This window comes from Pelophylax lessonae (genome assembly GCF_965119305.1).
Source record: "Pelophylax lessonae genome assembly, chromosome: 1".
Lineage (NCBI taxonomy): Eukaryota > Metazoa > Chordata > Amphibia > Anura > Ranidae > Pelophylax > Pelophylax lessonae.
In genome coordinates this window covers 51,506,103-51,531,760 of record NC_138768.1, presented here as the reverse complement: position 1 = coordinate 51,531,760, position 25,658 = coordinate 51,506,103, and the positions used below count along the sequence as shown (strand labels likewise).

The window sequence follows — 25,658 nt, the reverse complement described above, 5'->3', positions numbered from 1 at the left end:
GTCTCTAGCCAGCATTTCCCACCAGCAGTACCAGCCTGAGCCAGCAGTACCAGCCAGCAGTACCCACAGCAGTACCAGCAAGCAGTACCCACAGTAGTACCAGCCAGCAATACCCACAGCACAGTACCAGCCAGCAGTGTCAGCCTGAGCCAGCAGTACCCACAGCAGTACCAGCCAGCAGTACCCCCAGCAGTACCAGCCTGAGCCAGCAGTACCAGCCAGCAGTACCCACAGCAGTGCCAGCCAGCAGTACCCACAGCACAATACCAGCCAGCAGTACCAGCCTGAGCCATCAGTACCCACAGCAGTACCAGCATGAACCAGCAGTACCCACAGCAGTACCATCCAGCAGTGTACCAGCCTGAGCCAGCAGTACCAGCCAGCAGTACCCACAGCAGTACCAGCCAGCAGTACCAGCCTGAGCCAGCAGTACCCAAAGCAGTACCAGCCAGCAGTACCCACAGCAGTACTCATAGTATTGTAGCAGCCAGCAGTACCCACCAGCAGTAACCACCAGCAGTACCAGCCAGCTGTACCCACCAGCAAAACCAGCCAGTAGTACCCACCAGCAGTACTAGCCAGGAGTACCAGCCAACAGTACCCACAAGCAGTGCCAGCCAGCAGTACCCACCAGCAGTACCAGTCAGCAGTACACTCGAGCACCTCACCAAAGAGAAGCAGTTCCAGCCATCACATTAGGGGTGAGTTAAATAAATGTTTGGCCAAATATAACAGGCTCATTTTTAAGTTGATCATTTTGTTCAGCCCCTGCATAATGTAATAAATATCAAAATGGCCCTTGGCAGAAAAAAGGTTCCCCACCCCTGCCCTAGCCTGTTACCCAAGAGAGTGAGTGTGACTGTGTACTGTCTGCAGGTGAAACTAGTGGAAAAGAGCCTAGGGACCTAACAATAGGCTTCTACAGGGGTGAGCGCTACAGTCAGAAACCCTGTCAATTTTGTTATGTCTGTGTTGCATAGGGGAGATTTCCCTTCACTTTGGAAGTGGTAGGAAATCTCTGCAACTGAGGAGAAATCCTCTCTAATGGGCCATACACACTATAAGATTTTCTGAAGACTTTTTCCTTTAGATTTACCAAAACCAGATAATATGAGGTCAAACCTAAACACTTTCAATTTGTATGCAATCTGGCAGGCCCTTGCACTACATAGAAAAGGTAAATCTGAAGGAAATCCAACCACAAAAGTTGGATAGTGTGTATCCAGCTTTAGACAGTTGTCACCTAAGCATGCATGTCCATTAGAAAATTTCTCCTCCCATCCTGTTCTCGTGATAACTGAAATGTTTGTATTTCCCTTAATTTTCTATCCTGCTGACAATGGTCACTTAGACCGATAGAAAGAAATTCTCCCCAAAGAGACCTATCTGCAGATAGAACCCATCTCTAGAGAGAACCCATCCCAACCCTCCTAAATAACATTACATTTTTGTTTATTTTATCCTCTCACCTGGTAAAACGAACTTCGCAGATATTACACATATAAGGCTTTTCTCCTGTATGGGTCCGCATGTGCCGTGGAAGTTTCCCAGCTCCCATGATGACCTTGTGACATATGGGACATTGTTGGGAGGCCTTCGGCTTGATCTTCCTCTCTTCTTCCAAAGGCCATGGGGGAAACATGCCCAGGTGTGCCGCACTCAGAAAGCTCAGGTAAGCACTATAATCCATTTCGGCTTTGATCTGCCCAAAATGTTTGGTGGAATGCTCTAGAAACATATCCTTGAAGAAGTCAGTAGGAAACGGTAGGGCACGGATCTCTACATTCTCCTCCTCCTCTTTAATTTTCCTGTCCTTGATCACAAGATCCAGGGGTCCGGTGTCTACTGGCTGTTCTTGGACTTGAGAGAAGTTCATCAGATCCCCATTCCAGAGCTGAGGAAAGAAACCAGGAACAAAATGGGAAATGGGTGTCCTTTTCTCTGCTGTGTTTTTTGGGTAAAGGTTTTCACTCAACAATGACTTGATTGAAAAGTCTTTAATGGCACTTTGGTGGCCAGAAGAACTGTTGGTGGAAGTGTAATGGGTTGGTAGGTCCTTCTGAGTTTCACGGTAAGATTCCTCAGGTTCATCAGACTCTGGTGGGCTTTGGTTGAAGCTGGTTTCCTGAATATCCATTTGATTTTCCTGGTCAACAAAGTCTTTGGTCTCATCTTCTTCATCATCGTCTTCATCATCATCTTCTTCCTTCTCATCATCATCCTCCTCACCATCTCTTGGCGTCTCCAGGATCTCCAGGCACACATTGATGATACACTGGATCTCCAGCATTTCAGCAGCGTCGAGAATATGTTTAACGTTGGATGTCGTGATAGTGAGCGTGGACGTGTAAGCGAACTCTAATATGGCGGAGAATGCATCTGGCTTGACAAAGTCGATCTCATAGATGTAGGGCTGGTCCGTCATGGAGCCAGCGGTGAAGAGTTTCTTGAAATATTGACTGCAGGCTGCGAGCACCGACCTGTGCGTCCTGTATTCTTGATCCTGTATGATAAGGATCACATCGCAGAGAAGGCCGTCCTGCCTTTGTTGGTTTAGCCCACATAAGATATCACTGCTGTGGTTCGGGAATGGTATACCGATCAGGTCTTCGTCCGTACTGGCCATGTTTTCATATGTAGTCCTGGAACACAACAGAAATTCAGCGTCAGTCTAAAGGCAGATATTTAAAGGGACTGTCAACTGAATCAATTACAATGCTTAAAGTAGAACTACAGGCAAAACTTTTTTTTCTTGTTTTGGATAGAGCATACTAGCTCATTATGCCTTTGTCTTGCACGGTTTGTTTATTTGTTTTTTGGCGAGGATACAACCGCTTTAAGATTAGATTTTAGATCTAGATTTTATTTAGATTAGATCTAGACTTTATTAACTAGATATTATTAACAATCTAGTTATTAACCGGTTGCCGAACGCCGCAAGTACAAATACTGTGGCGGTCAGCCCCGGCCAGGCAAAGTGACGTATGGTTACGTCACTCGCCTGTCACTTGCATGTCAGCCAATAGCGGGCGAGCGCACCCGCCCCGGCTCCTTCCCTGGGAAGTCAGTGCGTGTGACCGGCGGACCCGATGTCCGCCGGTCACTCGTGATCATCCGCCATGAAGGGAGAAAGGCAGGCGGCTAATGTAAACGAGCCGCCTGTCATTCTCCCCTGTGTAGGAATAGTGATCATACGGTTCTACTATGTAGGACCGTTGATCACTATTCCTACACCAGTAGCCATGTCCAATCACAGTTAGAAGCACGCCCCTAGGGACACACTTAACCCCTCCTTCCCCAATAAAGTTAACCCCTTCCCTGCCAGTGTCATTTTGCAGTAACAGTGCATATATATAGCACTGATTACTGTAGTAATGTCACTGGTAACCCCAAAAGTGTCAAAAATGTCAGTCAAGGGTCCGATCTGTCCGCCACAAAATCGCAGATCGCCACCATTACGCGTTAAAAAAAACCCACCAAAATGACAGAAATCTTTTCCTTAGTTAGTAAACGCAATAACTTTTGCGCAAACCGATTCAAAATACGCTTTTTGCGATTTTTTTTTTTACCAAACATATGTAGCATAAAACATATTGGCCTAAAATGTTAAAAAATTTTGATTTTTACATTTTTTTGGGGGGAATTTCTTATAAAAAAAATGCGAAAAATAATGTTATTTTTGCAAAATTTACGCTTTTTTTGTTTATAGCGCAAAAAGTAAAAATCGCACAGGTGATCAAATACCACCAAAAGAAAGCTCTGTTTGTGGGAAAAAAAGGATGTCAAATTCGTTTAGGTACAGCGTCGCACGACCGCGCAATTGTCCGTTACAGTCACGCAGTGCCGAATCGCAAAAAAAACCCTGTTCGGAATGGGGGTAAAATCTTTAAGTGGTTAAAAGGGGTTAGGTGCGGGACAGTCAAGCTGGCATAGGAAGAGCCAGATGATGTCAGATGTCTTCCAGCCAGGAAATGAGGCAGGCCCTTATCTTATTTGCTGCAGCTACTAATGCACAATGCCAGAAGCTCACAGTGTGCAGTAAAATCAGACTTAAGCCCCGTACACACGTACCGATTGTCAGCCGTAAATATTCGGCCGACGACCGATCGACCGATTGTAGGCTTGTTAGTATGATGCTTCCAACAGCCGACAGCGCATTTTCGGCCGAACAGAATCGTGCAGGCATTAAAATTTTTGTTGGCCAACACCAGAACGGCCGATTGTTCGCCAGTCAGTACAGATTTTGGCCGACAGACAGCCGATTAGCAAGACTGGGCATGCTCAGAAAAGAAAAAAGACCAGGAAAGTTAACCATCACATGACATCACTTCTGCAGTCGGCTGTTGTTGGCCGACAAAATTTGTGTGCAGTCTTTTGCAATTTTCAAAAGACACAACAGCCCTGGACAAAAGACGGCCGATCGTTCGGCCGACGATCAGTACGTGTGTACGGGGCTTAAGCCATTTCAGCACAGACATACCTCCCAACTTTTTGAGATGGGAACGAGGGACACCTATTAGCAAAAGTATATAGGCATAAGACACACCGCCTGCCACACCCTCATAAAGGAAAATTATACAGAAAATGATTAGTTAAACCCACAAGGGATTTTATTTTTACCACTACTATTCCTTTATATTGGCTTTTGCAATTTACAAACATAATCATTTAGAAATTGGATGAAAGGTTCAGCACTGGGAAACACTTTTTGAATGATAAAAAGTGCATTTTATATACAACTTTATAGATCAGACCACAATTAGGGACAAATGAGGGGGACAGAGGGACTTTGCTCCAAATCAAGGAAGGTCCCTTGAAATCAGGGACAGTTGAGAGCTATAAATAGATGTGAAGCAGCAGCAAAGAGATCTGCAGGAGATCAGCAGCACTGAGATGCGACAAATGTTGCAGTTAAGGTTTACATCTGATGTAAACAAGGTGAACTGAAAAATGAGTTTATAACTTCAGAAAAAATATATATAAAGGTTAAAGTGTGTCTTTATGTAGCTGAATAGATGATGGCCCTTCTGTACACTGCGGTTTCCTCTCCGGGGCCAGAAATACATTTATTTCTCCTCGTCTTCTGCGCGGTGGCTAAATATCAGGGAAGATTGTAGGATGGAATTTTCATGCTGAGAAAGCTTCATCTTTGCTCATGGAAGATCAATGAGGAGAGCAGACCTTACCGCTATCGCTCCCCTCCTCCCACACACAGCGGGTGAAAGGAGGACAAGCGGGGCCATGGGAAAAGAGATGTGCGTAAATATCACACCACCTACATCCTACCCCCCCCCATACACAATGCCAACGTCCTTGACTTCCAAGAACGGTCCCAATCTTTGTCGGTGATGGTTCTCATCCATCCAGGTATAGCTCTAGTGGTCAGTTCCATTCAGCTGGACTTGTTCTGTAATATTCAAGTCGTTTTGTAGCCTATCCAAGCCACTTCTTTACTTCTAATAGGTGTCAGGACAATCAACCTCTGCCTTGACACATATCATGGTGACTAAAGTAGAACTATAGGGTTTTTTTTTTTTTTTTCAATTTGGATTGAGGGTTTTTTTTTTTTGCCATCTGTGTCCCATTGGGGAGATTCCCCTTCACTTCCTGTCCCATAGCCACAACAGGAAGTGAGAGGAAATAACTCAGACAGGAGGGATTCCCGGGGTGTCACCAAAACTAGTGTCCCCATTGGATAACCCAAAAGTTGGGATCTTCTCTAGGATTTTCTGAGGACAAATAGAAAGGGGGAATGTCCCTAATGGGGGCACAACCAGCAATAGAAACCCAACAGCCTGCTGCAGCTGTGAGCCTGGTACCAACTTTACACAGGTGGCAAAGGGCTTTAAGATAAAGTTGATCTAAAGAGATCTAGAGCTTTAAATGTGTTCCCTATCCCCTCCAGTGGCACCCGCAGTGGTTTCCGGGCTCTCCCGTTACCCATGGAAGCCCAGGACTGCAGAGCACTGCTCCTACAGTTAGAACAGGAGGTGGCTGGGGAACATCTCCTCCCACCATATCCTCTGTGACTAATGAACCCAGATACAAGGTGTATTATATCACTTCCAGGTTCACAGCTGTCATTCACAGGCTACTATAGCCAAGGATGCTGCTAACCATACACGGGGGGGGGGGGCACCGTTAAGAGATTGGTGAAGAGGGGATTTGTGTTGGAAGAAGGAATGGGGGGGGGGGTAAGTACTGTTCTAGGAGGGGTAATTTGGAAGGGGGGGGTTGGTGCTAAGATTTAGGGAGATTTGTGTAAGAAGTGGGGATGGAGGAAAAAAGATTTGTGCTAGGAGGGGGGGTTGGAGGAGATTTGTGCTGGGAGGGTGGGATTTGGAGTAGTGGGGGGGGGGGGGGGAATGGGCACTAGGAAGAGAAATTTTAGGGGTAGAACATTTGTGCTAGGAGGGGTGATTTTTTTGCGGGGAGGGGGCATTTAAGCTGGGGGAATTTGGTGGGTCAAAGATTTGCGCTGGGAGGGGGGATTTTAGCAGGGGGGTGGATTTGTACTGGGAGGAGGGGGAATTTTTGTTTAGGGGAAAGCATGTAAATTAGTGCTCGGTTTTTTATTTTTGGGGGGAAGGGGTGGATTTTCGCTGACATAAAAATGCTCATACATGCTGGGGGGGGGGAGGGGGGGGGGTACAGTTTGGCATGTTCACCTTGGGTTTTAGCTATCCTTGTCCTGGCCCTGCTTATGAGGTATCATCATGACCATCGGAGTTTTAGCAAAAATTCTAGACCCATGATTGACAGTACCTCTAAACTGATAACCTGTAAAGGCTTTTTAAAGCGCCACCTATGGGGACGTTTGGGTGCTGTAGCCTTATGCAAATTCACAGCCATTTGCAGTTTTAACCACTTAAGCCCCAGCCCTATTTCGGACACTTTTTGTTCACGCGTTAAAATCAGTATTTTTTCCTAGAAAACTACTTAGAACCCCCAAACATTATATATATTTTTTTAGCAAAGACTCTGGAGAATAAAATGTCGGTCATTGCAATATTTTTTGTCACGCGGTATTTGCACAGCGGTCTTTAAAGCGCCATTTTTTTGGAAAAATTTTGAAAAATCACATTTCACTGCATTTAAAAAATACTAAACAGTAAAGCTAGCCCATTTTTTTTGTATATTGTGAAAGAACATGTCACGCCGAGTAAATAGATACCCAACATGTTACGGTTTAAAATTGCGCCCCCCCGTGGGATGGCGACAAGCTACGGTCAATAGAGATCTCAATAGGCGACGCTTTAAATTTATTTAACGGTTACCAGTTTAAAGGTAAGAGTGTAGCTTTTTTTTAAATTATTGCCCACGCTCTGGCGATCGCGGCGATACCTCACATGTGTGGTTTGAACAGCGATTTCATTTGCGGCTCGACTTCCGTATACGTTTTTTTTTGTGTGCGAGCTAACGGTGACGGGGGCGGCTAATTTTTTTTTTTCCCATTTACTTTTTTTTTTTTAACTTTATTACAGTTTTTAAAAAAAATCTGATCACTTTTATTGCGGTCACAAGCAATGTAAACATCCCTTGTGACACCAATATGTAGTGACAGGTACTCTTTATGGAGGGATCGAGGGTCTAAAAGACCCTAGACCCCTCCACTACACTTCCCTGTATGCAAAACGCCGAAAACTGCATTTTTGCATACAGCCGTTTTTCAAATTTGCCGCCTTTTGCAGCACAGTAACCCGGAAGTGACGTCATGGACGCCGCCTCCGGGTTACGTCATCGGATACCCGATCGAAGCCGTTTCCGGCTTTGATCGGGACTCCATCCAGCCGGCGGACGTGCCGGCTGGGTGCCCGGGGCTCCCCGTGGGACGGGAGCCCCAGTAACTGCCACGGAAGGCGGCGGGAGGGGGGGGGAACGTCCCCTCCCGCCCCCCCCCGGGTACCGATCGAGCGGCTCCTCTAAACCACGGTACCGGGATGATGCCTCTAGCTAGAGGCATCATCCCGGTATAACCCCGCAAAGTTTACCAACGTACCCCTACGTCAGTATGCGGTAAGTGGTTAAGTCTTGACATGTTCGGTATCTATTTACTCGACGCACTCCTCTTTTATATTTTACCAAAAAGTTGGGTATAATATTGTGTTTGTTTGCACTAAAATTCATTTTTAAGTTAAAGTGTTGGTGTAACCCAGTGATGGTAAACCTTGGCACCCCAGATGTTTTGGAACTACATTTCCCATGATGCTCCACTACACTGCAGAGTGCATAAGCATCATGGAAAATGTAGTTCCAAAATATCTGGGGTGCCAAGGTTCTCCATCACTGGTGTAACCTAAGTGGATATGGATGGTGGGATATGTTTCTCAAACCCATTAGAACTTAAGAAGTGGCTTGAAGAAGCTCTGAAATGTTTTCACTACAGACCAAGTCCAGCTGAATGGGACTAACAACTACTAGCTGCCTTCATTTTTGAAAATTCTTCCCTGTAAACCTTATCCCTGGAAATGTACGGTACTTATTCAATTCTATGTCCTACTTTCTAATGGAACGGCTTACTGATAGTGACAATGATCAAGGCGAGCAATGTGTGTAATCTTCATGGAGGAAAATGTGTCAGGGTGACAACAAAGAGAGCACAATTGGGAGGCAGTTGCCACCTTATAAGGCTCCGTTCACATGAGCGGTGCGCCCGACAGAGTCCACTTTGCTCAGCGGGGGAGTGATCCACTGATCCCCGCTGAGCAGGCAGATGACAGTTCCGTCTCCGCTCTGTGTGCAGAGACAGAGCTGTCAGATCCCCGCTCTCCTCTATGGGAGATCGGATGATAATGGACCGCCTGTCTGTTTTCATCCGATCTTATGCAATCCGATCCGACCCTCCAGACGGATGGAAAATAGGGTTTCCATCCGTCTGGATTTCATGAACAGGATCAGATCGGAGAGCAGCGGGTGTCATCGGACATGTCTCCGCTGACATCCGCTGCTCCATAGGGCTGCATGGAGCATCCGATCAGGTCCGCTTGAAAAAACTGACAGGCGGACCGGATCGTAAAGCCCGTGTAAAAGGGGCCTAACAGAAAGTGCCTTCATGGCACGACCAGTTGTTTTTTTTTTAATCAAAGATGCACATTTAACCACTTCCATACCGGGTGCATTCCAGCACTCCTCTCCTACATGTAAAAATCATAATTTTTTTGCTAGAAAATTACTCAGAACCCCCAAACATTATATTCATTTTTTTTTAGCAGAGACCCTGGGGAATAAAATGGCGGTCATTGCAACTTTTTATGTCATACAAGATTTGCGCAGCTATTTTTGAAACGCGATTCTTGTTGGGAAAAAAAACACTTTCATGAATTAAAAAAATATTGAAACAGTAAAGTTAGCCCAATTTTTTTGTATAATGTGAAAGATGAAATTACGCCAAGTAAATAGATACCTAACATGTCATGCTTTAAAATTTTGCACACTCTTGCAATGGTGCCAAACTTCGGTACTTAAAAATCTCCATAGATTACGCTTTAATTTTTTTTACAGATTACCAGTTTAGAGTTACAGTGAATGTCTTGTGCTAAAATGATTGCTCTCGCTCTAACGTTCGCGGCAAAACCTTACATGTGTGGTTTGAACGTTGTTTACATATGCGGACGCAACCTATGTATGCGTTCACTTCTACATGCGAGCACGAATGGACAGGTCCGCTCCTGCCGCCTGTTAAAACAATCAAGCGGCTGAACTGCTGCTATGATTGTTTTTACTGTGCAGGGAATCGCTGGCAGAAAATGCACCCAGAGTTGTATAAAGTACTGGAAACCCATACTTGAGTAAAAGTACAAGTGCTCGATCAAAAAGTGACTTGAGTAGAAGTGGAAGTGCTCGATCAAAAAGTGACTTGAGTAGAAGTACTAAAGTATTCAACATTTTTTGTACTTAAGTATTGCAAGTAGTTTTTTTTTTTAATTTTGCTACTCAAGTACTGAAAGTAAAAGTACCAGTAGTTTTGAAAAAAAAATTGCTACTCAAGTACTGAAAGTAAAAGTACAAGTACTGTGTTATGTAGTTATTAAAGAAAGAAGTCAAAAGTTTGAACATCATATTGTTTTTTATTATTTCAAATGCAGCTTTTATTTATACATACAGTAGCATTTATTTTCGTATGCGCTGATAATACACATGTTTTGAACTTCATGAAACCTGCCATCTACTGTTCTGGCAGTGGTAATTTTTATAATAGTAACGAGTAACTATGCAGCACAAAAAAAAATATCGGAGTAGAAGTATTGAAATCATCTAAAAAATGTAGTGAAGTAAAAGTGGAAGTAGGAGAAAAAAATTCTACTCTAGGAAAGTACAGATACCGCCTTTCGGTACTTAAGTACAGTAGTGAAGTAGTTCTACTTAGTTACTATACATCTCTGAATGCACCCATCATTCAGATATCCCCACTGAAAGCCCAGGACGTCATATGACGCTCACCAATATGAAAGTGGATCAAAACAACTTTTGAAATGAAAGTATATCTAAAGGTAAAACTTTTTTGTGGAGTGGAGAGGAATTCGTTTTTATTACTGTCTGTGTCCTCTCTATTTGTCCTGTTTACCATTATCATTGAAAGTAAAAGAAATTCACAAATTTGGGGTTGTCCCCAGAAAAGTAATAGAGGGGAAATCTTCCAATGGGGACACTAGTTCTGGTGGCCTGGAGGTCACCAAGGAATTCCCTTAGTGCCGGTTCACACTGGGGCGACCTGTGAGGCGACCTGGTCGCCTCACAGGTCGCCGCAGGTCGCCTCCCATAGGGAAGCTGTGGACCCGTTCTAATAGGAGCGACACAAGTCACTCCGACCTAGAAAAAGGGTCCGGAGCTTCTTTGGGGCGACCCGGAGGCGACCGCCATAGACTTCAATGTTATGAAGTCCGTGGCGGCTGCTCCGAGGTCGCGGCACGCTGCTCGCACCGCGACCTCGGAGGTCTCGGTGCGAAGTAGCGTCGCTGCAATGTGAACCGGCGCTTACTTTGCAGGGTTCTCTGCTTACTTCCTGTTTGGCTATGGGACAGGAAGTAAAGGGAAATCTCTGCAATGGGACACAGATGGCGAACAAAAAATCTGATAGGGGTTATAACCCTCCCTTGCTCAATCACAGGGTGGGGACCTGTAAGTGAAAGCGAAACTATAAAAGAGAAAGCTCGGGCCCCCCCTCCCCTGCTAGGCAAGACCGTGTTGTGGGGCAGAGCTCTGTAAATCTCAGGACTGGATAGACAGAAATACCAATATTTTGGGAGGCACCCCCTAAACTCCCTACCTGACTGTCAACTGAACCAGGTTGGTGACAAAAGGCATCCAATATTTATAAGCCCTTTAATGGTAGCAGCATACAAGTCATAATTATTGAATTTAAGACGGTCCTGAATGTGACCAGCCAATAGGAAGAAGAAATCTGCAGATCAATATTTAATTGAGAACGTGGACAGGATGCTGTATATTCCGTATATACACAACACATTAATTGACAAAGGTGCTGGGCCTGGAGGCACTGCCCTGGTTAACCTTGATATAGTGCCGATCGATACAGCAATAAAAATATCTTAGTCTCCTCTACAATCCTATAAAGAACGTGAAAAAAAGAAAAAGTAATTGTTTTGTTAATCTTCAGCTGTGTCATCCTCTGGTGGATTGCACTTCAACTGACCAACGCGGCACTGCGAAAGATCAAATTAATAAAAGCAGAAAACTATTTATCCAATCAGCACAGATTATGTGGCGAGAGACCGGATACATGGGAGGGGGGGATTACAAAGACAAAGTGAATGAGGTTTAAATGAGGTGGAAAGTTAAAGTAGAACTCTGGCAACAACTTTTACAAGGGCCCCATTTAAAATTTGGCAGTATGTCTAAACTTTGGCCATACCACCCCTTTTAAAAAATTATATTCTCCAGCACCATTACAAAGCACCTTACTTCAGGTGTCCCCATCAGAGTGCCCTTATACATGAGGTGTCCCTATCAGAGTGCCTCCTTACAGCAGGTGTTCCCGTCAGAGTCCCTCCTTACATCAAGTGTCCCCATCAAAGTGCCCCCTTACATCAGGTGTCCCCATAAGTATCCCCCTGTACAACAGGTGTCCACATCAGAGTGCCCCCTTACATCAGGTGTCCACATCAGAGTGCCCCCTTACATCAGGGTCCCCATCAGAACGCCCCCTTGCACCAGGTATCCCCATCAGAGTGTCCTCTTACAACAGGTGTCCCTATCAGTATGCCCCTTACAGCAGGTGTCCACATCAGAGTGCTCCCTTATATCAGGATCCCCATCAGAGTGCCCCCTTTACATCAGGATCCCCTTCAGAATGACCCCATATATCAGAATCCCCAGCAGAGTGCCCCCTTACATCGGTATCCCCATCAGAGTCCCCCTTCACATCTAGGGATCCATCAGAGTCCCCCCTTACATAAGGATCTCTACCAGAGTGCCCCCATATATCAGTATCCCCATCAGAGTGCCTCCTTACATCAGTATCCCTATCAGAGTACCCCCGTATATAAGGATCCCCATCAGAGTGCTTCCTTACATCAGGATCCACATCAGAGTGTCCCCATATATCAGGATCCCCATCAGAGTGCCCCTTACATCAGTATCCCCATCAGAGTGCCCCCATATATCAGGATCCCCAACCAGAGTGCCTCCTTACATCAGGATCCCCATCAGAGTGCCCCTTACATCAGTATCCCCATCAGAGGGCCCCCGTATATCAGGATCCCCCATAAGAGTGTCTACTTACATCAGGATCCCCATCAGAGTGCCCCTTACATCAGTATCCCCATTAGAGTGCCTCCTTAGATCTACGAATCCATTAGAGTGCCTCCTTACATCTAGGGATCCATCAGAGTGCCTCCTTACATCAGTATCCCCATCAGAGTGCTCCCATATATCAGTATCCCCATCAGAGTGCTCCCATATATCAGTATCCCTGTCAGAATGCCCCCATATATCAGGAATCCATCAGAGTGCCTCCTTACATCTAGGGATCCATCAGCGTGCCTTCTCACATCTAGCGATCCATCAGTGTGCCTTCTTACATCTAGGAATCCATCAGAGTGCCTCCTTACATCTAGGGATCCATCAGAGTGCCTTCTCACATCTAGGGATCCATCAGCGTGCCTTCTCACATCTAGGGATCCATCAGCGTGCCTTCTTACATTTAGGAATCCATCAGAGTGCCTCCTTACATCTAGGGATCCATCAGCGTGCCTTCTCACATCTAGGGATCCATCAGCGTGCCTTCTCACATCTAGGGATCCATCAGCGTGCCTTCTTACATCTAGGAATCCATCAGAGTGCCTCCTTACATCTAGGAATCCATCAGAGTGCCTTCTCACATCTAGGGATCCATCAGAGTGCCTCCTCACATCTAGGGATCCATCAGCGTGCCTTCTTACATCTAGGAATCCATCAGAGTGCCTTCTCACATCTAGGGATCCATCAGAGTGCCTCCTTACATCTAGGAATCCATCAGAGTGCCTTCTCACATCTAGGGATCCATCAGAGTGCCTCCTTACATCTAGGGATCCATCAGAGTGCCTTCTCACATCTAGGGATCCATCAGCGTGCCTTCTCACATCTAGGGATCCATCAGCGTGCCTTCTCACATCTAGGGATCCATCAGAGTGCCTTCTTACATCTAGGGATCCATCAGCGTGCCTTCTTACATCTAGGGATCCATCAGCGTGCCTTCTCACATCTAGGGATCCATCAGAGTGCCTTCTTACATCTAGGGATCCATCAGCGTGCCTTCTTACATCTAGGGATCCATCAGCGTGCCTTCTCACATCTAGGGATCCATCAGCGTGCCTCCTTACATCTAGGGATCCATCAGAGTGCCTCCTTACATCTAGGGATCCATCAGCGTGCCTTCTTACATCTAGGGATCCATCAGAGTGCCTTCTCACATCTAGGGATCCATCAGCGTGCCTCCTTACATCTAGGGATCCATCAGCGTGCCTCCTTACATCTAGGGATCCATCAGCGTGCCTTCTTACATCTAGGGATCCATCAGCGTGCCTTCTTACATCTAGGGATCCATCAGCGTGCCTCCTTACATCTAGCGATCCATCAGAGTGCCTTCTTACATCTAGGGATCCATCAGAGTAGACCAATTGATCTGAATCCTCAGTCTGTGTACATCAGCTGTGGGCCAGATAAATTCTTGTAATGGCCCGGAGTCATTCCACCCACAACTGGTATTCCTGTTTGTAGATACTGAAGAGTCAAACCAATGGATGATTTCTTCTACTTAATACTTCTAATACCTAACCTAACAAAATAACTAATTATAATTGAACAAAATAATTAAAGCTGAACTTTAGGCTCCGTTCACATCTAGGCTTTCCGGATCACAGGCGGAATCGCCGTGATCCTGAATCGCCATAAATCGCAGGACGCGCTTGCGATCTCCGTCACTTCCAATAGCACCCCAGTCACAGCTGGATTTTGCTGCGATGGTCATCCGACTATTCGCGGTAAAATCACACAAACACAATCGCTGGACGCCTGTCGCTCAAAAGAAGTCCTGAAATTTCTAGCAACAGGCGCCTCGTGATTCTGTTGTTGTGATTTTATCGCAATTCATCAGACAACAGTCGCGGCAAAATCGCACTGTGATTGGGGTGCCACTGGAAGTGATGGGGAGTGCAAGCGCAGGGTTTCAGGATCATGGGCAGAATTGCGGCGATTCCGCCTGCTATCCGGAATGACTAGATGTGAATGGAGCCGTAATCTGTTATATCAGGCTTTTCCTGGTTCCTCCCCCAATGCCCATAGCTCCCAACTGTCCCTGATTTGGAGGGACTGTCCTGGATTTGGAGGGACTGTCCCTGATTTGGAGGGACTGTCCTGGATTTGGAGGGACTGTCCCTGATTTGGAGGGACTGTCCTGGATTTGGAGGGACTGTCCTGGATTTGGAGGGACTGTCCCTGATTTGGAGGGACTGTCCCTGATTTGGAGGGACTGTCCTGGATTTGGAGGGACTGTCCTGGATTTGGAAGGACTGTCCCTGATTTGGAGGGACTGTCCTGGATTTGGAGGGACTGTCCCTGATTTGAAGGGACTGTCCCTGATTTGGACCAGTGTCCCTCTGTCCCTCTTTCCTCCTCATTTGTCCCTCATTTTGGTCTGATCTATATAGTTGTATATAAAATGCACGTTTTATCTTTTAAAAAGCGTTTTCCTGTGCTAAACCTTTCATCCAATTTCTAAATTTCTGCATTTGTATTTCAAAAGCCAATATAAAGGCATAGTAGTGGTAAAAAAAAAAGCACTTGGGTTTAACAATTTTTTTTTTGTTTAATTCTCCTTTCCACCGCCACCGCCTTTCCGGTCCATTCGAGCCCAGGAGCGATGCAACCAGCGGCGATGTTGGTATTACAGAGAGAGAGAGATTGAGGAACTGACGTCGTTCCTCCCTCTCTGTGACCCCAGAAACCGTAAGTGACTGAATCCTCGGGTCAGGGAAGCAGCCGATCCGACCGATCTGTGTTTGATTTGCTGCTTCAGACCCCAGATCTTCCCATAAAGAGGACCTGTCACGGCCCATGCTTTCACAAGGGATGTTGTTCATCTCTTGTTAAAGCAAGAAAGTTGATCAAAAAATAAAAAAGTTGAATAGACAGTGTAAAAAAAAGTTTTGGATGAAATAAATAATACATCCCTTGTAAAATCAATAAAGTTGATATAAAAAAAAAAAGTGTAAAAAAAAATTGAATAAAATAAATAATAATAAAAAAAAAATGTACAGCGGCCACCCACGTGCTTACACGTGAACGCGAACGCATATGTGAGTCTTGCACGCTTATGTAAACAGTGATCGCACCACATATGTGAGCTATTGCCACAAACGTCAGAGCAAGGAAATAATTTTTAGCTCCAGACCTCCTGTGTAACTCTAAACAGGTAACCTGTAAAGGCTTTTAAAGCGTCGCTAATAGAGATTTTTAAGGTACCGTAGTTTGGCGCCATTCTATGGGCGTGCAATTTTAAAGCGTAACATGCTAGGTTAAGGACTTAAAGAGCGCAGTCAGATAGCAGCACTCTGAGCGCTAAACGGTGTATAGCACAAAAAGTAATAGCGTGCCACATCCCAAATATACTAGAAAAATGTTTGAATGGATCAGGCAAGGACTTTAACGGCACCAAAGTAGTTTTTATAAAATAAACAGAAATGGTACATAAGCCCCATAACAGAAGACAGAGAAGTCAAATTGGTACTGTTCTGTTATATTGCAGTACCAATTTGACACCTCTGTCTTCTGTTATGGGGCTTATGTACCATTTCTGTTTATTTTATAAAAACTACTTTGGTGCCATTAAAGTCCTTGCCTGATCCATTCAAACATTTTTCTACTAACATGTTAGGTATCTATTTATATTTTGTGTAACATTATCTTTTATATTTTAGCAACAAATTGGGTATTATATAGTGTTTGTGTGCAACGAAATAAATTTAAATAAAGTGTATTTTTTCTTTATTTTTAACACCCACCATTTTATTCTTTAGGGTCTCTGCTAAAAAAAAAATAAAAATAAAAATAAATAAATATATATATATATATATATATATATATAGATAGATAGATAGATAGATAGATAGATAGATAGATAGATAGATAGATAGATAGATAGATAGATAGATAGATATAGGTTCTAAGTAATTTTCTAGCAAAAAATAAATAAAAATATTAATTTTTACATGTAGGAAAGAAATGTCAGAATTGGCCTGGGTGGGATCTGGTTAAGGGGGTGTGGCAGGGGGTGTGTCCTATGCCTACATACTTTTGCTAGTAGGTGTCCCTCATTTCCATCTGAAAAAGTTGGGAGATATGCATGGCACCCGTCATGTTAATGACATTTCTAATTAAAACCGTTTTGTTTTTATTATATACCTTATTTTAGATCCAGTGATCCAGAAGGAGTTTGGGGGGATTTGTGTTGGAAGGGGGAATTTGGGCATTGGCAGGGGGTAGGTATTGTTCTAGAAGGGGGAATTTGAAAGGGGAGGGGGGGGGGAGTAGAGCTAAGAGTAGTGATTTATAGGGATTTGTGTTGAGAAGGGGGATGGGAGGGGAGGATATGTGCTAGGAGGGGGGGAGAGGGTTTGGGGGGGGGATTTTTACTGGGAGGGGGGATTTGAAGTGGGGGGTGGGAGAAGATGTGTACTAAGAGGGGAAATTTAAGGGGGGGGGGGGTAGAGCTAAGAGTAGTGATTTATAGGGATTTTTGTTGAGAAGGGGGATGGGAGGGGAGGATATGTGCGGGGGGGGGGGGGGGGCTTGAGGAGGAATTTGAAGTGGGGGATAAGATGTGTACTAAGAGGGGAAATTTGAGAGGGAGGGGAGTAATGCTAAGAGTAGTGATTTATAGGGGTTTGTGTTGAGAAGGGGGATGGAAGGGGAAGATATGTGCGAGGGGGGGGGGTTGGGGGGGAATTTGTGTTGAGATGGGGGGGGATTTGAAGTGGGGGGAGAAGATGTGTACTAAGATGGGAAATTTGAGGGGAGGGGGGGGGGGAGAGTAATGTTAAGAGTAGTGATTTATAGGGATTTGTGTTGAGAAGGGGGATTGGAGGGGAAGATATGTGCGAGGGGGTTGGGGGGGAATTTGTGCTGGTAGGTGGGCTTTGAAGTGGGGGGGTGGGAGAAGTTGTGTACTAAGAGGGGAAATTTGAGGGGGGGGGGAGTAATGCTAAGAGTGGTGGTTTATAGGGATTTATTTTGGGAAGGGGGATGGGAGGGACGGATATGTGCTAGGAGGGGGGGGGGGGGGGTTGGGGGGGAATTTGTGCTGGGAGGGGGGGATTTGAAGTGGGGGGGAGAAGATGTGTACTAGAAGGGGACATTTTTGGGGTAGAGGATTTGTGCTAGGAGGAGTGATTTCTTTTTTGGGGGGAGGGAATTTTGGGGATGGGGAGCAAAGATTTGTGCTGAGAGGGGGGGATTTCAGCAGGGGGTGGATTTGTACTGGGAGGAGGGGGGATTTGTGCTGCAGATTAGTGCCCAGTGTTTTTGGTGGGGGGATTTTTGCTGATACATAATGCTCATACATCTTGGGGGGGGGTTGGGTTAGTTTGGCATGTTCACCCTGAGCTCTAGATGACCTTTGTTCCGGCACTGGCCATTTAAATAAGCACAAATATGTCAGCGAACGATTTCCACAGACCAAAAATCAACGTTCCTGCATGAGACGCTAAATCGGGGGGGTTATTATCAGCGAGTGTGCGAACCATCGACCTTACAAGCAATCCTCATTTGTTTCCAATGAATTGAGATCTGTGTTTGGATAAAAATAATACATGAAATGATAATTGGGATTTCTGTTTTAGCAGCACCGCATGTCAGCGATCGATCTCCTTGAAACGCATGGGATTTAATCATTCTTTGCGGGCGGTTCTGCTGGCGCTCTGAGTCTTGGCTGAAGGGTACAGCAAGAACAGGAGATGATATTAAATGCTGAGCACAGCCAGGAGGAGAGGAGGAGGCGGTGGAGCCGAGACAGGCAGAGACAGGAGGAACTGGGGGGGGGGGGGGGGAGCCATTAACCCTCCGCCTGCCAGGGTCCTCCGCACCATGCGCCTACCTTTACCCGACACTGTGCGCCATTCTCTACAATACATTCAAGGATATCTATACCCAGCAATTTACTTCTCTATTATCTCCCCTTTGGTCTGTTATGTGCTATACCATTGAAAGTGTTTTGTTACATCTGTGTGATATATAAAAAAAAAAAAAATCTGTTGATCCTGCCAGAAATCCTGTAAGCTAATATCTTCCCATGTTCTCTGACTGTTATCGGTAAGTAATGTTCTCAATTCACCTTGAAGACTACAGAAGCCCCCGAACCATGGGGGAGGTGTTCTAAAGTCCCAACACACTTGTCCTAGAGGCGGGGGTCTCGAGGTTATGCCCTGCATGCTAAACCCGGTCCGCTACTAGGATCAGTGACTGCTCACACAGATCCTCAGGTCAGCCTATAGCGTCCATTCCCCCCCAACATCCACAACAATCCCCTGCACTTTCCAGAGTCGGTTCCCCAGGGGGCACAGTGATGGGGATTCTGATGTAAGGGGGGATGCTGATGAGGATGTGGATGTAAGGTGAAGCTCTGATGGGGACCCTGATGTAAGGGGGTAATCTGATTGGGACTCTGATGTAAGGGGAAACTCTGATGGGGACACCTGATTTAAGGGGAGACTCTGATGGGGACCCTGATGTAAGGGGAGACTCTGATGGGGACCCTGATGTAAGGGGGTACTCTGATGGGGATCCTGATGTAGGGGGGTAATCAGATTGGGACTCTGATATAAGGGGAAAATCTGATGGGGCACCTGATGTAAGGGGAAACTCTGATGGGAACAGAGTCGCACGACCGGGCAATTGTCAGTCAAAGTAACGCAGTGCCGAATCACAAAAAATGGCCTGGTCATTAAGGGGGCAAATCCTTCCGGTCCAGAACTGGTTAAGGTGGTATTTAAACTTAGTGCCTTATGTGCATTATATCAGCCTCAGAACCTGTGTAATTATTATTTATCCTGGAATAAAAGGGATGAGGTGGCAGCGCTAGCCTTATGTGATCTCACATTACAGATATACAGGCTCAAGGCACAGGACATGCGCTGCTTTGCCATAATTTAAACTAAAACTTTTCTTTTCATTTTGGATGGTGTAGGGGATGGTAAAAACTTCCACCTGTGTTTTTTTTTTTCATCTGCAGAGAACAATTCCCTCACTTCCTGCTCTGTAGACACAATAGGAAGTGTCTCATTGTTCCCCTCTCATAAAATTTCTGATGTAGTTCTCCCTTTCTACCACTAGATGTCCCCATGAGCCTTTAGGTCTATAAAGTGGAACTTCACTGAGATTTTTCCTGTTTTAAATTTTTTTTTTTTATATTTCTTCAGTAACTTCCGAGGCAAATGATGTCATACATCCAAAGAGTCTTCAGGAAGGACTTTGTCAGCTAAGCACACCCTCCTGATTGCAAGTCTGAGCTAAGGGCAGATGGGTTCTAGTAAATTCTGCGTGACTCATCTGCCCTTACTTAAGATGGCCGCAGCTAGAAATGCTGGGGTGGTGTTTTTAAAATTGATTTGTCACCCAAAATAAAGCATGGAGACATGGATGGATGGGGAGTTTGCTTTGAATATTAAAAAATAATGAAATATTGTTTTTGGTTTGCGGTGCTTAGATGCAGTGCAGTTTCATTTTACTTGGAATCGAAGTTGAAGAGAAGTGCTTCACTTTTGGCCCCCTGCATAGCACCAGTGTGTCCCCCGCCATAGACTGCTTTCTAACTGTGGGGGGGGGGGGGAGGGCTTATGGAATCAACAGAGACGCTTAAAATATGCGCAATTAAAAAAACGCTCAATACCCCAAAAAAAAGTACACACTACTTTGGCGCATTTGTCATCTGTAGGGCAGCCAATTGAAATTATATGCAAAAAAATATACTGCGCTAGTGTCCAAACCAGCAGTCAGCACAACACCGGAACTAGTGCAAACACTAATATAAACAATATGTGCAGCGCTAATGGATATGTAACATGTGCTAATCAATCACAAAACCTAATATGAATGTCAAATAAATGTGCAAACAATATAAAATACATATGTGTGAAAAACGCAGTGAACAAAATCACATCATCATCAGCAGAAAGATGAAGTCCTTGTGTATCGCAATAAGCTTAAAGCCAATAATCTTCAGAAAGGTGCTCCGAAGCTGTGACACCACCCCCGACCAATCAGATAGGGAGGTTTACCGGAGTGAGTGGACCCAGTTTGGCGTACGCCTAGTGAGTCAACTCATGCGTTGGTGTATAAACACCCAATATACCGGGGAGGACAATGGATAGTTCCTCACGTCAATCTCCTCACTCTCATGTATTGGAAAGACTCATTTACCCATCATCCATTGACCCTTTCCTGAGTCAAAACCCTCTCCTGTGTCTGTACCGGCAATAGGGCAACCCTAACCCTAAACCCTAACCCAGACCCTAACCTTAACCCTAGCCATAAACCCAAACCCCAAACCCAAACCCTAAACCCTAAACCCAAACCCTAAACCTAACCCTAACCCAAACCCTAACCCTAAACCCTAACCCAAACCCTAACCCTAACCCCTAACCCTAAACCCTAACCCAAACCCTAACACTAACCCCTAACCCTAACCCAAACCCTAAACCCAAACCCTAAACCCAAACCCAAACCCTAACCCTAACCCTAAACCCAAACCCTAAACCTAACCCTAACCCTAACCCAAACCCCTAACCCCTAACCCTAACCCTAACCCCAAACCCTAACCCAAACCCTAAACCCAAACCCTAAACCCTAATCCTAAGCCCAAACCCTAAACCTAACCCTAACCCTAAACCCAAACCCTAACCCTAAACCCAAACCCTAAACCCAAACCCTAAACCTAACCCTAAACCCAAACCCAAACCCAAACCCTAAACCCTAAACCCAAACCCTAAACCTAACCCTAAACCAAAACCCAAACCCTAACCCTGAACCCAAACCCTAAACCCTAACCTCAGCGCTGAGCAAGGAGGGGGATCAACTGACACTGAGAACAGACCAATCCACGTGGTGACTGTTGGAAAGTATCCATCCTGAGAGCAACATTCTTCACATAACCTCTATGGATGACGGATAAATGAGTCTTTCCAATACATGAGAGTGAGAAGGAGATTGACGTGAGGAACTATCCATTGTCCTCTCCAGTGTATTGGGTGTATATACACCAACGCATGAGTTGACTCACTAGGCGTACGCCAAACTGGGTCCACTCACTCAGGTAAGCCTCCCTATGTGATTGGCGGGGGATGGTGTCACAGAAATAGTTTCTATATTCACCTTCGGAGCCCCTTTCTGAAGATTATTGGCTTTACACTTATTGCGATACACAAGGACTTCATCTTTCTGCTGATGATGATGTGATTTTGTTCAATGCGTTTTTAGCAGATATGTATTTTATATTGTTTGCACATTTATATGATATTCATATTAGGTTCTGTGATTGATTAGCACATGTTAGGAATCCATTAGCGCTGCACAGATTGTTTATATAATTGAAATGACTTGGCTGCACTATGCATATAATGTGAAAACGTGTTAAAAACGCACGTTCACGAGACGCTAGGTGTGAACCTAACCTGAGTCACAGAGGAGATCGGGGAATAGATGTTCCTCCATCTCCTCCTTCTCACAGTCCCAGGCCCCCCTGGGGGAACGGAAGAGGCCAGAAACCAACATGGACAGCAGGGGGGAGAAGCAGCGGCGTTCCTCCATCTATTTCTTCTCGTGGTCCCTGACCCCCCTGGGGGAACGGAAGAGCCCAGGTACCAACATGGACAGCAGGTGGCAGAGGTGGCGGCCTTCCTCCATCTACTCCTTCTAGCAGTCCCAGGCCCCCCTGGGGGAACGGAAGAGCCCAGAAACCAACATGGACAGCAGGGGGCAGAGGCGGCGGCGTTCCTCCATCTACTCCTTCTCTTGGTCCCAGGCCCCCCTGGGGGAACGGAAGAGCCCAGGCACCAACATGGACAGCAGGGGGCAGAGGCGGCGGCGTTCCACCATCTACTACTTCTCTTGGTCCCAGGCCCCCCTGGGGGAACGGAAGAGCCCAGGCACCAACATGGACAGCAGGGGGCAGAGGCGGCGGCGTTCCTCCATGTACTCCTTCTCTTGGTCCCAGGCCCCCCTGGGGGAACGGAAGAGCCCAGGCACCAACATGGACAGCAGGGGGCAGAGGCGGCGGCGTTCCTCCATCTACTTCTTCTCTTGGTCCCAGGCCCCCCTGGGGGAACGGAAGAGCCCAGGCACCAACATGGACAGCAGGGGGCAGAGGCGGCGGCGTTCCTCCATGTACTCCTTCTCTTGGTCCCAGGCCCCCCTGGGGGAACGGAAGAGCCCAGAAACCAACATGGACAGCAGGGGGCAGAGGCGGCGGCGTTCCTCCATCTACTCCTTCTCTTGGTCCCAGGCCCCCCTGGGGGAACGGAAGAGCCCAGGCACCAACATGGACAGCAGGGGGCAGAGGCGGCGGCGTTCCTCCATGTACTCCTTCTCTTGGTCCCAGGCCCCCCTAGGGGAACGGAAGAGCCCAGGAACCAAATTGGACAGCAGGGGGCAGAGGCGGCGGCGTTCTTCCATCTACTTCTTTTCGTGGTCCCTGACCCCCCTGGGGGAACGGAAGAGCCCAGAAACCAACATGGAGAGTAGGGGGCGGAGGCGGCGGTGTACCTCCATCTATTTCTTCTTGCTGTCCCAGGCCCCCCTGGGGGAACGGAAGAGCCTAGGAACCAACATGGACAGCAGGGGGCGGAGGCAGCAGCATTCCTCCATCTACTCCTTGTTATGGTCCCAGGCCCCCCTGGGGATCGGAAAAGCCCAGGAACCAACATGGACAGCAGGGGGCGGAGGCGGCGGCAGCGTTCCTCCATTTACTCCTTCTCGTGGTCCCAGGCCCCCCCAGTGGAAAAGATGATCCCAAAAATCAACATAGACAGCAGGGGGCCATGGCCAAGGAACCAACATGGACAGCAGGAGGCGGTGGCAGACTGTTACTGAACAGCTGAAAAAAATGACGCCAAGCTCATGGCTGCAGTCTATTTTACCCACTTAAAGACCAGGATGTTTTAAAACGGCCAAAGGACTTGAATTGGCAAAAGTTGAGCACAGTTCTCCTTTATACCTCCTAATAATATCATTTAATATTTAAAAATTTAATTTTATATTAATTTAATTTTATTTAAAATTTAATAGCATCAATATTTAATATTATAACCTTTTTATTAATATTATACTGTTAATAATATATTACGTTATACCTCCTGTGCCGTTTGTCAGGGGACTGCAGCCTTGAATGCCCTTGCGGCAAGCGCTTCCCTGCAGTCTCCATATCTAATGGCCCAGACAGGGGCATGCTACCTCCTTCGTGTAAAAAGGCAGATTTTAGGCCAGAAGATTACTTAAACCCCCCCAAAATATTATATATTTTCTGAAAGCAGACACCCTATAGAATAAAAGGGTGGCAGTTGAATTTTTTAATATCACATGATGTTAACGTAGCTTCGCTATTATAAGTGCCCACGAGACAGCAAATAACAGTGCCAAAAAATTTCCATAGGCGACGCTTTAACCACTTCCCGCCCGCGCTATAGGCGATTGATGGCTGGAAGGTGGTTGTATAATCCTGACCTGACGTCATATGACGGCGTGCAGGATAATGCGCTCTGTGCGTCCCCGGGGGGGCATGCAGAGTGGCGATCGGTGCTGCGGTGTGTCACTCTGATACACTGAATCTCCGATGTAGGCTCTTTACCATATGACCAGCCGTGTCCAATCACAGCTGGTCACATAGTAAATAGGTAGAGCCATTGATCGGCTTTCCTCACTTCGTGCCTGACAGGTACGAGTAGAGGAGAGCCGATCTGCAAGTCTCCCTGCAGGGGGGGGTCTGTGCTGGTAATCAGAGCATTGATTACCAGTGCAGACCCCTGGGGGGGGGGATACCACTAGAGCCACCAGGGATGACCACCCATGACCTCAGGGATGCCCACTATGGCCACCAGGGATGGCAATCAGGGCTCAGGGAGCCCGCCAGTGCCCTCCCCATCAGTGCTGCCCACCAGTGCCCTCCCCATCAGTGCTGCCTGCCAGTGCCCATTATTGCCATCTATCAGTGCCGCCCACCAGTGCCCATTATTGCCAAACAGTGCCGCCTATCAGTGCCCATCAGTGCCGACTATCAGTGCCCATCAGTGCTGTCTATCAGTGCCCATCAGTGCCACATATCAGTGCCCATCAGTGCTGCATATCAGTGCCCATCAGTGCCACATATCAGTGCCCATCAGTGCTGCATATCAGTGCTGCATATCAGTGCCGCATATCAGTGCTGCATATAAGTGTCACCCCATCAGTGCCACCCCATCAGTGCCTCTCAGTGCGGCCTCATCATTACTCATCAGTGCAGGAAAAAACGTATTTATTTACAAAATTTTATAACATAAACAAAAAACTTTTTTTTTTCTAACTTTTCGGTCTTTTTTTATTTGTGTAGCAAAAAAGTAGAAAACCTTGCAGTGATCAAATACCACCAAAAGAAATCTCTATTTGTGGGGGGAAAATGACATCAATTTGGTGTAGGTACAGTGTTGCATGGCCGCGCAATTGTCATTCAAAATGCAACAGCGCTAAAAGCTGAAAATTGGCCTGGGCAGGAAGGGGGAAAAGTGCCCGGTATTGACGCGGTTAAAAGTCTTCACAGCTCATTAATTTAGGCCCCTTTCACACTTGTATGACCTGAAAGTCACGTGACTTGAAGCAATGCCTGTGTAATCTTGAGGTCTATGGACCTCAAGTCGCATCAAAGTCAGATGGAAGTAGTGGACAGATATGAACGGTACTGATTGGAAATCATGGGGTACGATTTGTCATGCGACTTTGCAGTCCCAAATCACAGGAGAAGTCGCACAAGTGTGACCCATAAATGATGGGCCTGGAGTTTTCTCTTACTCTGGTGCACACAGAAATGCCTAATATGCGGGGGCACCAGAGGTGGTTCTGGCCAGCTCAGTAGATTGCTTAAAAAATAACTGGATTGTTTCCTAGGTGTACATAATATAACTGGGTACTAATGTTTATAGGTA

At 46.2% G+C, this 25,658-nt stretch overlaps 1 protein-coding gene across 3 annotated transcripts in view; it reads right to left on the bottom strand.

Annotated features, from left to right (window-relative positions):
- The window catches only part of ZBTB7C (zinc finger and BTB domain containing 7C), a 322,326-nt gene that overhangs the window by 18,432 nt on the left and 278,236 nt on the right, over positions 1-25,658 (bottom strand). For all 3 annotated transcript variants that reach the window (XM_082254581.1, XM_082254580.1, XM_082254582.1), the window contains exon 2: positions 1,470-2,642. In XM_082254581.1, the coding sequence (XP_082110707.1) occupies positions 1,470-2,626 (1,157 nt within the window). In that variant the 5' untranslated portion in view covers positions 2,627-2,642. The remainder of the gene's footprint in view (positions 1-1,469; positions 2,643-25,658) is intronic.